General features: G+C 36.9%; 1 protein-coding gene across 1 annotated transcript in view; it reads left to right on the top strand.

Annotated features, from left to right (window-relative positions):
- The window catches only part of EYS (eyes shut homolog), a 718,715-nt gene that overhangs the window by 302,361 nt on the left and 401,486 nt on the right, over positions 1-14,868 (top strand). The window contains exon 28 of the mRNA XM_066314978.1: positions 13,139-13,338. Coding sequence (XP_066171075.1) covers positions 13,139-13,338 — 200 coding nt within the window. The remainder of the gene's footprint in view (positions 1-13,138; positions 13,339-14,868) is intronic.

The raw sequence follows: 14,868 nt of genomic DNA, 5'->3' as shown, positions 1-14,868 counted from the left end.
AACATTGAACTGATTTTAACTTTTTTAGGTTTTGTGCCAGAGTTTAATCTTATTTTGAGATAGGATCCTTCTAAATGCATTTGGTCTCATGAGAAAACCTGGCATGAAAAAGACTGGCAGGAAGCTTCCCTCAGGCTATCTGGCTTCTAATATCGTACTACTGAAATGTCAAACATTCCAAAATGTTATAGAAACTTCTTTTCAACTTATGCATGAACACAGGGATCTTTTTATTTACAACTTAAAGTACTATATAACTAAAAATGTGTCATATTACATAAGGAAAGCATTGTTCATAATTTTCCTGTTGAAAATCCATGGAAGTCTCACACAAGGAGTAATTCTAGCTGAAATATTAGCTTCCAAACTCCTTTACAGAACAAAAAAGCCAGAAAATAAGTAATCCAGCTCTACAGAGTGTCAGTCGTGATATGAAAATATGATACTGCAAATCTCTATGATTCAGCTGTTGCCAATGCTAATACAGCTACCCTTGGGTAATATTCTTTCCTGAAACATACATGATTTACATTTTTCTCCGTTTGAAGAGAATGAGAAATTAAATGACCTGTAGAAAACATCATAAAATTATTTTCAAAATATAACAATATTTCATAGTGAGATGTTTAAAAATTAATAGATTAGAAATTCATAGGAAGAAACATTATATGTATACGTTTGACATATAAGTCTGTAATAGTAACAGCCTCTTTTTTTGATATTCTATCTGCATGCAATGTGATTCCCACATTACACTACACTGTGTCATATTTTAAAGGTCTTATCATTATGTACATTCTGCTCAGACATGTATCATGCCTATGCAACTCCTACAGTGATCAGTTAGGCTTTCTGACTGTGTAGAGGTATGCACATCACAATAATCATGGTAGGCTTATGCTTTGTAATCGTTGTTTTTTTTCTAGTTTACCTTCAGGCACTTCCATTGTTTTAAAAAATAGTAATGATTTAATCCAGATTTATTTCTTTTCCACTTGAACATACATTTCTTTGTATTAAGAGCCATGTGATTTCATTTGGTGTAGTGGCCAAGATTTTGTTTAGAAGGGTGTCTTCAGAAGTGGCTTTTGTGAGAGCAGGCTAGGAGCTGCTCCATGCTGGAAATAAGACACTTGAGTTAGTGTCAACCAACCAACTGCAGGGGAGAGTTGAGCCTCTCACTCAAGATGATGGTGCCTTTCTAGAAACATATTTAAGAAAGAGTAGAAAACACTGCTCAGCAGAGAAAGGAGTTAGAGAGGAAAGAAGTGTGAGAAACAGCCAGGTAGTAGTATCCTAGATCATTGAAGAAGGAGAGGGAAGAGGAGCTCGAGGTGCTGCAGCAGAGATTGTTGGAGCAGTAGGTCCTGAAGAGAATCATGGTGGAGCAGGTATTTGCCAGTAATTCATGGAGACAACGATGACAGAGCAGATATCTGCACTGCAGCCTGGGGAAGACCCCATGCTGCAACGTGTGAGTGTGCCCTGGGAAGGCTGCAGACCACAGAGGGCTGCCCAGACAGGAGCAGGCTGTAGGCAGGAACTGTGATGCATGGAGAGGAGCCCATGCAAGAGCAGTTACACCCTAGAGCATAAAGAAGGACCCACACAGAAGCAGGGGAAAAGTGGGAGAAGGGAGGAGCAGCAGAGAGTAGCTGGTGCGAACTACAATCCCTCCCTCCCCCCCCATCTGAAATTTTCAGGGTAAAACAAGGAGCTAAAACACTTTTAAATAGAGGAGTGAAGTTGAACCTGGGAAGATGTGGAGTATGAATTGAGGTTTTCTTTCTGTTTCTTGCTGGCCCAAAATCTATTCCCAGTTCAATGAACATAAATTATTATTTCACCCATGTCAAGTCTGTTTTGCCTGTTACAGGAAATGGTAAGTGGTCTCTCTGGTCCTTATCAGTCTAGGAGCATTGTCATCTTATTTTCTTTCCTTGTCATATAAGAGGAGGGGGAGTGAGAGAATAGCTAGGTGATCATTACAAGGTCAGCAACTAAGATAATTCAAATAACCAGTTTGAAATATATATATATTTAGGTGTGTATAAGTATTTCCCTAGGCATGCTTGGATTTTTTTTCTTTACTTTTTTTAGCCTAGATTTTTTCTTTTTTTACCCTGGATTTTTTCATTCTCGCCTATGTCACTTCAGAGTTTTCAAGAAAATACACTTCAAAACTTTCTCTGGTTGTCTAATACTTTAAGGTGCAAAATAACACTATATATTTTTGTATTTATAGCCTATAACTTTTGCGTATCAATTATGGAGTGTGTATACTGGAACTTTCGTATTTACTACAGTTATTATTGCTTTTTAATTTATAGAATTCACTCAAGAATGATAAAAATAGAGTATGATAACAGTAAAAATACATACACTATATGAATCAGTTTTAATACACATGGCTCCCTTTGATATTTGCATATTTTTGAAATGGTAAAATGAATGCTTCATTCATACATAATGGAAAATTGATCTTTTCTCTCTGATAAACATATATTAATAATATGTGCAGTAGAAGCAATTATGGTTAGCAATAAGCATTACTTCTTACTTTTCGGCTTTTTTGTTTCTTCATTATGATGGATGAGATGTGATTGACAGATGTGCTTCTTCCAAACTCAGTTAAGACTGTCTCATCCTGTCAAAACAGAAAGCAAAAAGCATTTTGAGTCTTTACACAGGAGAATATTCAGCTTGTTGGTGCTTTGGCTTGTATTTGATAGAAAGCTGTGATCAGACTGCATCCTAAAGCTGTTTTATTTTATCTGGTTTTACCGATCGTTTCTCTCTACTTTCATAAAAGATAGAAACAAGTAGTAAATCATGTAAATCAACCAATTTTGTGTGCAAAGGCACCACAGCTTATGCACATGCAGAGGCTACTCAAAGCAAATAAATATCTATTCATCAGGACCAGCCAGATTGCACAGAAGACATGGGTATGACAAACATTGGTGGAAGTACAAAGACCCTCAGATAAGGGGTAAATGATCTTCATGCCTCTCTGAGACTATTTCACACTCCTGAGTATTTTTACTTATTGCTAAGTAATTTAAAAAGCACTTGCTAAAATAAGTAATTTCTTGACAGAAGCTAAACTAAGATTAACTTCACGAAAAAAAAAAAAAACACCACACCAAAACAAGAACTGTCGCTTATGCACAAGATGCAGGTATGTAAATCTAAGAGCAGGAGGAAAAGGAGACACTCACTTTATTCTGCAAAACACAGTATCTGTAATTACAGGCCCACGGGACAATTTCAGTGTGTGTAATACCAAGAGACATCCTGGCCATGACATACAAAGTTTATATTAAGCAAGAGTGACTAAATTAGAGAGCCTTTTAAATAGGAAGTAATAGAAAAAATAGATAATATAGACTGGAGAAGTAAAGAAATGGATGAGACCTACAAGAATGTTGGAGAGCAATTTCACCCCCAAAGTGCTAAGCCCTCTTAGGACATTCAACTGACAGGCAGATTTTGTAATTTCTTACGTAAGAAAATCCTATCAATTGGTATCACATGATCTTGCATCATATGATCATGCATCACACATACTCCAGCAACAGAGTGTATCCTAAAACCCAGGAATAATAAATTGTTATATTTAGTTTCAGCAAAATAAACTATGTAAAAGTGAGGTCCATAAGCATAGTAACAGGTATTAAACAAATAATGTTACAAGCTCAGGTAAAATGTGTGCTGCAGCTAAAGAAAATAAAGTGGTTCAAAGCCCCTGACTAGCTTAAGAAGGAAACTTAAGACTGTCAAAAGGGGAAAAAATGGTATTTGAATAAATAGAGAGCTTGCCTATATGGAAATAAAAAAAGTTTTCAAAAGATATTAATTCAAATATTGGCATGAATTTTAAAAACCTAAACCAAAAACTTCAAAGTATCTTGTAAAGAGCACTCTAACTTATAAAAATTTCTTCACATCTATCAAAGTCGGGAAGTAGGGAATTGGTGGGACTGCTTGATGGCGAAAGTGTAAAATGTGCACTCAAACAAACAGGGTTTGAGAGAAGTTTAGTGAATTATTTGCATTTGACAAATTCCAAGAGGACCTCACAAAATGGAAACAAGGAAAAGGTGGCAGATAAGCTTCAGTGTAAAGTAAGATTCTAGGGAGAAATAACCTAATACAACTAAATTCCACTGTCAGTTAAAATTTAGAAAAAAATATTTAGAACAATAATTGACTATTCTCTGAAGTCATTGACTCAATCTACAGTCACAGCAAAATATAGCAAAAATACCTGTTTCTGGGCATGATCAGGAATGATGCACTGAAAGTGATCAGAGAACCCCCAGCCAGCCCCTCACTCTTGCCCGTGTCGAAAGTGGCAGTCCCCAAACCACAAGTGGTCTGAGTGGTGGTGCAGAGCAGGGCTGCTTTTGCTCTCTATGTCCCTTGATGGACCAGCACCGAGGAGTGGGACAAAGAACACAGAATGACTCTTCATTTGGCTCTCAAGGCACTCATCCACCCAGAAATAGGGAGAAAAACCAAAAGCAGCACTGTGCACCGTGTTTTAAACAGGGAAGGTACAAGGGGTGGATACAATCTCTCAGCCAATCCAGGATACATCAGGGAGGAGTTTGAGGAGAGACTCACAATATAACAACCAATAGGAAAGACAGTGGGAAGGGAGAAAGGGTCACATGGGCCAGTGGGGTCTTGTGGAATTGGGGGATTCTAGGGAGGAGTTTAGGCAGGGTGTTGAGACTCCAAGGACTGACAGGGAGCTTTCTAGAACAAAGGGCAGGAGTTAGGGATATTGACATTCAGGTAGGTGAGGCAAAAGGCGGTGTGGAGAGTGATAGACAATTTGGAGAGGGAGGAGAAACTCAGAACAAACCAACAAACAACTGGGGAAACTGGAGCAAGCCGCATGAAAGGTTACAGCCATACCACCAGACAGGAAGAATATGAGGAACAAAACAGAAGATGTGATTTCTCTGCTATGTAAAACTGAGGTGGGTTCATACCTTGGTTTCTGTGCACAATTCTGAACCTTGTGCCTTAAGGAGCATGAGTTAGAGAAACTACAGAGAATAACAAATATTATGTGAATTGTCTAGCTGACATGGAAGGAGATATTTAAAGGGTTGAAACTAGTCCCTTTATAGAAGGGAAAGTGGAAGGAAATGTCACTAAGATTTAGAAAACTACTGCAGAGGAAGATAAATGGGAAATCTCAAAATTCCGTAGTAAACGGATACTTGGGAGGACATGATAAAAATAAACAGAGAAATATTTGGAAAAAAACCAAACTACTTTCATTCAGAGGAAGCAGGGAACCCATAGAACTTGCTTCCTCAGAAGGCTGGGGAGTCATGTAATTTCTTACTATGTTCAGAAAAATTAGTCATGTCACAGACAACAGGTCCATAAGTGAATGATCAATCAGGGAAATACGGTTCTTTATGTCTGATTAGACAGTTCTGCTTGCAGAAGGGAGGATGCATGGAACAGAGATTTTCCTAAAGGGGCTTTTCATCCACTATTATTGTAGACAGAATACTGGGCCAGATGGACCACTGGTCTGGTCCAGTATGTTCCTGCTTTTGTATCATTGTCTCAAAATTACATTTTTTTAAATTAATTTTTCTCTTGTCCTTGTGTTCATAATACAAAATTTCAAGGCAAAACATTCTTGTCATTTTGAACTCCTTTTGAATTATTTTGAATAAAACCAATATTCTCAAAGGTGGACAAAAGTTTTCCCAGTCCATTCCTCAATATGTTCTATACATATTTAATCTACCAAAAGAAAGTTTTGGGAAGTTAATAATTAAACAAAATGGATACACAATTATATAACAGCAAAAAATAGTGTAACAATTTTACTTATTAGAAAAATACACTTTATATGCAGTTTTGTTAAACATTAAATAGAAATATATCTGCATATTGATCTTAAGATCTCAGTGCAAATCTCATGCTTCTATATGGCATCAATACTACTGAGATTTAACCCAAAATATACACACTGTAAAATTAGATGATTTTTTCAAACTCCAGATTCAGCATGCATTATATTCTGTATGTAAAAACCTTGAAACATGAATTAACTTCTAAAGAATTTATTTACAGGATTTTTTTACTTTCTGCATGTTTTATTTCTTTTATCTCATTCCAAACTTTTAGCCACAGGGCTCTTGCTTATTAAAAACCCTTCAGTTTTGACCTGAGAATTATGTTGTCCTACTATTAAATGAATGGAAACATGCCTCTTGAAAGCATCTTTCTTTTGTGGTGTAATGTATATCTTTAAATTCCTTTCTTGTCCCTTTATTTTCTCTCCTTACCTCCCACCCCCAATCACCAGACTGGATTTGAATGAGTTCTTTTAAGAATTATTCCACTTTATAATTACCTTTTTGATACAAAACAAAACATCCCTTAAATAAGTCTACATTTACATTTTTTGTATTGAATCTCTTTTATAGAAACAGATTTTAAAGATTAATTAGAAATAATTTTAGATTTATAATAAGCATTTCCAAGGCAGACTAATGGAAAACAGTCCTTTCTTCTGGAATATAATATTTTTTTTAAAATCCCATCTTCCAAAATGCACCTATCTCTAGATTTTTTAAGAAACAATGTTGAACAGACACATTTTTTAAAAAATAGTGGATTTTCACTCTTTGTTAGTTTTCCAAAACGTGTTCCCTTAGAATTGTTTCAAGCTGTGGATTGTGAATTTGGAGATGATACAATGAAATATAAAGAAAGTGGGGCTTTCTTAGAGAGAAGAACCTCACTTCCAAAGACAGGTGTCAGTATGGACCCACAGATTTGGATATGGAAGTAGTACGCCTTGAGCAAAGTGCCTTTCTAGGTCACTTGTTAAGAGTCCAGATTTCAGAACAATTCCCTGCCAGCAGAACCAGTGAACTGTGCCATGCCAAGGTGGACTCTCTTAAGGGAAGTCATTTTCTTCCTAGTACAAACAAAATTTACTACACCATGACATTCTGAGAACAGGAAATACAGAGAAGAAAAAATAAATTACTGTGCTCTAATAAATGTAGTGGATCTTGTATAACATTGTTTGAACTATGGATTCTTAAGAAAATCTACGCTTAAGAGAGCTGCATAAATAGAAATCTCAATATTCTTTCACTTTCTTGCCTTGATTTTTAAATTGCCTTGCTATGCTAGGAAAATCTACAATTTATATTTACTGTAAACATAGTTTAGTGAAAATAAAGCCAGAAAATTACCATTTGGTTCTCCTGTCAAAAGTATGTATATTCCATTCACTTACATCTCCATGGAAGTTAATACTTGTATTTAATTTTTATTTGCCTAGAGCATATGTGTTAGAGGTGCCTCAAGTTTTATTTTAAAACATAATGAGGTGGAAGACCAACTTCTAGCAGTTTTACAGTGACTGATCCTCAGTAGTCAAGTTGAAACTTATCTCTTGCTGGATATATTTGGATTTAGGGAATCCAGATGGCTATTGTACTGACTTTTTCTGGGGAGTTAAATACTCAATTTATAATAGTTTTTATGGAAATAACTGTGCACTACCATTATCTATCTCTCTCTCTCTCTCTGATTTTTTTTGTTGGTTATGTAAACCTGAGAGCACTTTTAAAGCCGTCAAGAATTCTGGAACTTTTTATAGCAAAGAACTCACATTGATTATTGTTTTTCATAGCTAGAAACAAATTTATATTCCATAAATTTGTCTAATAATTTTTAACGCCTATATACTATGTTTTCAGCAGTATCATTTGAAAATTATATATATGATGCAATGATTGTTTTTTAAAAAAATTCTGTCCTAAAAAATAAGTGTTATTTTTCTTAGATTTGACTTATCATGAAGTATTTTAGCTAGTATTTAAATCCTGTTATAATCTACATTTTTTTACATGCTTTGTAGTAAACAGATTCTAGGACTTAGCACAATATCTGTTTCCACTATCCATAAAAAGAGAAATTATCACCTGTCTTAATAAGTCATAATGTAAGTCATAGCTCCCCTCTCTGAAGACTTAAGGATTAGAATTTTTTTTTCCACAGCATTCCGATGAGAGTTCATGTTGATAGCTTTTCCCTTATAATTTTAAAATTTTTTTCTAAGTTCATTATCTGTTAACATGTCAACTCAAAGGATTACATGTTAGGTCAAAATGGAGAAAGTCTGTGCTTACCAAAAAACCCCAACAAACTCAGAATAAGAAATGCCTGCTGAAAGGGATCCCTTCTGCTTTACTCCTAGGAGATCAGATGTGAGAAAATTAAAAAGATATTTGGATGAGAATAAAGTGTGTTAGACTAATGAAGAGTTAATAAAAACTCTATACAAGTAATTACGATTGCATAATTTTTATTCTGTTAAATGATTTCTTTCCTTTGCATTGGAGTTATTAAAGCCATACATGTTTTGAAAAATGAGCTGGGATGGGGAGCATTGGTATTCTGTAAAGTATGAGTTCAGGGCATCCCTTACTGAGGGAGATGTGAGAATAAGCAGAGCACCCCAACTGAACTAAATAAGGGAAGGATGTTTTGGGGTATTTCAGTAACAGCATAAGCAACAAACTCCTTCAGAACAAGAAGATGAGAAGATAAGGCCTTTGAAGCAGCTTTTCTGTCCTGATTTCCTTCAGTATGTCTAGCCCTGGTTTGACTGAAGCTGCCCTTGAATGGAGCAAGGAAAGCTAGGTGTTACAGCTCCATTTGGACAGGTTACTTTCTCTGATAGGACAGAAAAGTGAGTTTTACAGCCTATGAATACCCATACAAGCCACACAGCCACTCCTGCACTCCCCCTCCTTATCAGGAGAGAGGGAGGAAATAAGAAGAGAAGCTTGTGGGTCAAGATAAAGACAGAGAGATTGGTCATGGTCACCGATCACTGTCAAGGGAAAAACAGACTCAGCCTGAAGAAGATTAAATTAAATTACTGTCAGTGAAAAACTAAAAGACTCTCCTTACAACCTGCCAGAAAATGTGTTTCTGCAGATGCTCCTTTCCACACGCTGCAGCTCCTGCCAGGAGCAGGGTCAAGCATGGGCTATGGGCTATGGGCTGCACCTTCCTCCAGGGCACATCTACCTGCTGTGTTGTGATGGTCACATATGTGGCAGTGTGGATATCTGCTCCGATGTGGTCCTTTGCGGCCTAGAAGGGGCCAACCTGCTTCACAGTGGTCTTCTTGAGGATCTTCCCCGGCATCCCTGGTGGACACTGCCTCCCCCTCCTTCTTCTCTGACCTTTCAGCCTGCAAGGCGTTTTTTTCACTTTTTTTTTTTTCTCACTCTTGTCTCTGATGCTTTTCTGCACATTTTTTATGCTTTCTATGTACATTTCTGCTGCCCTGGCCACGGGCTCAGCCGCACCCCGTGGTGGGCGGTCGGATCCAGCTGGAACCGGCTGTGTCCGGTTGGAGCTGCGCTGTCCTCCCCTCAGAGAGTGCCCCATCCCGCAGACCCGCACCCGCTGCAAGAGAAACCTTGCCACAGGAAGGTGTTTTAACAGGACTGCACCAGGGGGATACCTGAGTTATCTCAATTCCTTGTGTTAAACAAAGCCGTGTGCCAGGCCTGCTGGGCGTGTTGGTGCTTGGGCCGGATGGGTGTGAGCCTGGAGAGTCCGGCACACACACACAGGGCCACAGGGAAGCCTCGGGCCTCCTGGTCACAGCGGGGCCAGCCGAAGGGGCCCCAGTCATACAATGAGATTTTCAGTGCTCTCAGAGGAAACCAAAAATGAAAGTAGGGCTTGAAAAAAGGCAAGAAATCTGAGAGAATAGTAATTAAAAGGAGTAGTTGATGTTTGTAGAAAGTCCTGAGGAAGAAAACAAGTTGGGGACTGAAGCTGTCATTGTTATTGCCCCTTGACCTCTCAGTGTTATGACTGCTCAGCGGGATCTGGAGGTCTTGGCATGTTCTCTGCTTTCTAAACGGAATAATTCTGCTGAGAAATCCAACGGAGCTGAAAGTAATTTTGTGCCTTTTGGGGGCAGTTTCATTTTGGTATAACTTTCTTTGTGGTGTTTTCTTTGGGGTTTTTTTGCTTGGTTGGTTTTTTGGGTTTGGGGTGTTTGTGTGTGTGTGTGTGTGTGGCTTTGGTTCTTTTAAGTTTTTGTTCCTAAACATCTATTGCTAGCAAATTGTTAGTAGAAGTTGCACAAAGTCTTAAGAGGTTTGCTGTCAGATTAAGATTTTGTCTTCAAAGCTTAAAAATTATGCATTTTTAAATTCCCATTCAAATTAAACTTTCAGATTTAGTAAAGACTGAAAAGACCCCATGAAAATCAGAAGGTACAAATTTAAGTATAAGTCCATAATTGTGACACTGCTATATATCAACAAATTTATATTTTGAAATAGCTAAAATAACTCATCTTTTTTAAAATTAGTCTTGTAGTTTTCATTTTTCTAGTTATTCAGAGACAATTTTCCTGATCTGATCACTTCTAAGCAAGAAAAGGTTAAAAGATATCTTACTGGGTTGTGAACTGGGCAACTGAGGTGACCAATAAAGTATTTTTCTCCTACCGTACAGAATCAACCATGTTTCTAGGACTGTGAGTCCCTACTATTTTTGCTACAATTTGGCAATTGTCTGGTTAGGGGTCATAGTTAAGATTCAATTTCCTATTATATAAAGGAAGACAAAGTGAAAATAGCATTGGTGTTTCAATGAACTTGTCTTCAGATAATCAGGGTAGCTGGGAATTTTCTGCAGAGCCAGCTATTCCCTAATGTCATGCTATAAAATCAGTCTCTGGTGGGATCTAAGATAGGCAAAATTTGGTAACCATTGCCTTGCAACTTCAGTTTGTCATCTCATGTCCTTGTTCTTTAAACTGTGAACTGCAGCGTTTGGAGCTAGTGTAGTAGCTCACCAACTTTGGGGAAAAGTTATTTGTGGCATTTTTAACATAGTTCTGTCTCTTTACTGACAATTTTCTTGCATGAGTTAAGAGCAGTGCAGACCACCAGCATGTCTGTGGTAATAGTGTACTCTGGTTTTTTGCAAGTGTAATGATAAACTTTTAACTGCAGCACATCAGAATGTACTGGAAAGTGAGTGATAGGTGTGATTTCTTTCCTACAAACAGACGTTTATCTTACTGTAAAATCTTAAAAGAACAATGCATTTCCCAGAAGAAAATAAAATAGTTTTGCATTGTTCATGACTTGGTACAACTCTGATAGTGTATTGAATCAAAGCTGTGGATATTTGTCTGAGCTCTGAATTTATCCTTTAGTTACTTGGATGATTTTGGTATTTTTTTGACTTTAAGTTTTTAATCACAAATAGGTAAAAATTTGATCCATTAACTGATATAGATTTAATTTACTCTGTTAATGAAAATAAATAAATTTTGGGTTTGTAGTCTGGATTACAAGTGAATACAAATTAAGAAGACTTGACAAGTTAATGGAATCATAAAAAAAAGTCAATTGGAACTGAGAATTGAGATTTTTTTTTATAAACTTGTAGTGGTTTGAAAGCAAAACGAATGAGAGGCTCCAAGTCAGAAATACAATTTAACGAGAAGAAAACGGAAAAAAGGTAAAATAAAATAAGTGCAATAATACAAAAGGCCACTGACAGAGCCAGAATACAGCCCGAGCCGGGTGATGGAAGCAGTCCAGGTGAGGTGGTCTTCCTGAAGCTGTGATCCTGTAGAAAGGTCTGGTAGTTCTGGTCCTCTAGAAATACAGTGATTAAGGGCTGCCTGTACTGTCCCAAATCTCAGCTTATACTCAGGTGAGAATGCTTGGCTCCTCCCCCTGGGTGGAGCATCTCACAATGGGATGATGAGTCCTACAGTGGGTCCTTGATGGCCCATTAAAGAGAGATAGCTCCTGGAGGGAGTTATCTATGAGTCATGGCAAGGCATTGATGGGCCATTAACAGAAGGCACCCCAGAGGAAGGGGGGCCTGGGAAGAGCACTGCTTCAACAATTGTATTCATCAGTTCATGAAGATGGTGATAGAATACTTTGTGCACATCCTATACTACAACCCAGGACAAAACAAAAAAAGAACACTACTGTCTGCCAGCAAAAAATGTAATTAATATAGCAAAAGACTACTTTTAGAACCTAGACACAAGAGTTTTGGCAGTCTATAGGACTATCCCCATCTTCCTGTGGTATATATAATTCAATCAGCTTATGTAATGCTCACTAATAAATCATCCTATATAGACTCAGCTGGAGACCTTATAGGAAAATCAGTTGTTTTCTTGCAATTCCCCATGGATATCTGCATTTACATTCTGTCAAAGCTACTGTAGTACCTGCAGGAAATGTGAGTGCCCTTGGATATCCTTAAAGAATTAAACCTTCTGAAGTTACAGGAGTGTGAAAATAAACTTAAAATACTGGATTTAACTAGACTGTCTGGGTTGCAGCTGCAAAATACAACTCCTTTGGGATAAAGGTAAAAACTAGGTTTCTCTGATCAAGGACAGGCATACATTTTTTTACACGGGTTATTGCACTAACTAAAATCTCCTGTAATTCTGGAAAAATATTAACTTGATGCTAATTTGTGTTGTTTGAATTTGATGAATTTTACTTTTGCCTTATCAGAGGAAATTGTTATTATGTGAACACATAAACAGGTTTCTATTTGCAATATTAGGCATTAATTGATAATGAGAAAACATTTATCAGGAAATACTGATAAAAGGCTTGGGTGCATTCATTTATATAAGTAATTCTTTATTCTGTGCAGAATTGCCTTACTAATGCATTTCTTTTATAGCAATAGGCCCTAATGTAAAAAATTAGAGGAAATAATTGTATAGACTGTGGCTCGAAAACATGCTTTAAAAATTTAATCCTGAGTGTGGTTGAATACTTTCGGCTGTAAGACTGCTTATATAAAGCTATTTTTGCATCTCTGCAAGGTAAATGAGTAGGAACAAGTATAGTGAGTGTGAGTTGTAATCAGAGGATCTATATATAAACAAAAATTTGTGTCAAATTAGAGACTTCTGTTTGTCAGACAATAAAAAAGTCTCAATACTTTTTCTTGTCTCCAGATTCAGTTTCTTGCACTTGTTGTTGAGATGAGTAAGTAACTAGTGAGTTTCAAAGATGTGTAATCAATGTATTATTGTTTTTCTTCTCAGGAATGTGAATCTGCTCCGTGTGTTAATGGAGGTTCTTGTCAAGATGCCATCAATGCATTTGTTTGTGCTTGCCCGAGTGGGTACACTGGCAGGTTTTGTGAAGTTGATGTTGATATTTGCAGTGAGTCCACACTGGACTCAGTTCTGTGTTACAATGGAGGTGTATGTGTTGATGGGCCTGGGAGAACATTTCATTGCAGGTTGGTATTAATAATGTCATATAATTGCCTTAATACACGTTGATTTGTTAATATTACAGGGCACTACTGATACCATGTGTACTATGTGAAATCAAACAGATTTGGTGCTCAATCTAGTGCCTAAAACTATTGTTGTCCTAAACCATTCACTGCTTAACATCAGACCCTTCTATCTCAAGAGTTATCTTCTAGTGCTTTTCAGAATCACGTGTGGATATGTCTAACATAGGGTGACCCTAAAATATTTAAAATTATTATGTTATTGGTATGTATGTACTCATGTGTTTTGTACTCAAAGGTAAAATGAACTTGCAATCAAATTTAGATGACAGGTAATTTACATAATGTCTGTGCACAGACACATATCCAAAACAACATCCTAAGATCCATCCTCATCCTTTTCCAGCTGTTAAAGACTTCTGCCTAAATACCTGTAATTTTATATCTTATATACTTGTAACATGGCTTTAAAATTAGGCTACTTTATAGACTGTTTAAATTATCATGTCATATCTTTCTATCTTAGTCCTTTTTCAGTTGCTACATTTGTGGAAATATCAAATACTAAGAACTTATTTAATGAACATTCTTAAGAGGGAAACATAAATGTCTTCTCCTATAAAATAATATGTTCAAGGTCCCTTTGGGTACTTTACTCCCATGAATCAACTGCAGCACTCAGCTTGGTGTCATGCAAACCGGCTGAGGGTGCCCTTGATCCCACCATCTATGTCATTGATGAAGACATTAAATAGTGTTTATATCATGACAACTCAAAAAATATTATCGCTTACCTTAGACCTTTTGATGCATGCTAAAGTAATTCACACTCTCTTGATTCTGCAGTGAGCTACTACCTGCATAAAGACTTCTATTTGTGACTCAGATGTCTCATAAACTCATTATTGTCAAAATTCAGTCCTTTGCATTCTCCTGTTTCTTCTTTGCTTGCTCATCATCACTCTAGACTCCTTTTTTCAAGCTCTAGGTACTGGAGCACCCTTTCATCTTTCACAGATTAATCCTCTGAATTAAATGAAATTGCTTATATTTCTTTCCTCTTTTGCTTGGGAGCTTAATGCCAAACACTGTAATGATATTTACCTTGCACTTGTTTCTGAGCCCAGGATTGACCATCAGGAGGACTTCATGGAACCAGAGTCAGGGAATTTGAAAGCAATTATAATCAGAATTTTACTGTTGCTAAGATTGCCAAGGTTTTCATGAGTGTTGTAAGACTAAGGTAGTCTTAAGGTAGATTGATGTAAGATATGGTTATGATCCTGCAGAAAGAAGTGACATACTTGATATAAGTTTCTACTGATGGGGTCCAGGGAAAGGACTTTTTTCAGCTGATTTCCATTCCTACATTGATATGCTTTAGAAAACAAACATAGCTCCCTTTCCTGTCATTCAGCAGGTGCTACTATTCCAAGTAATGTGTACAAATAGAAGTAAGAAACATAAAAAGATCATAAAATCAAGTTTGCTCCTGTACTGTGAATATTAAAATGCAAACCCTACTCCTTT

The sequence above is a fragment of the Sylvia atricapilla genome, chromosome 3 (assembly GCF_009819655.1).
Source record: "Sylvia atricapilla isolate bSylAtr1 chromosome 3, bSylAtr1.pri, whole genome shotgun sequence".
NCBI classification, from domain to species: Eukaryota; Metazoa; Chordata; class Aves; order Passeriformes; family Sylviidae; genus Sylvia; species Sylvia atricapilla.
The sequence above is the reverse complement of the archived record's forward strand: the minus strand, read 5'-3'. Positions and strand labels throughout refer to the sequence as shown.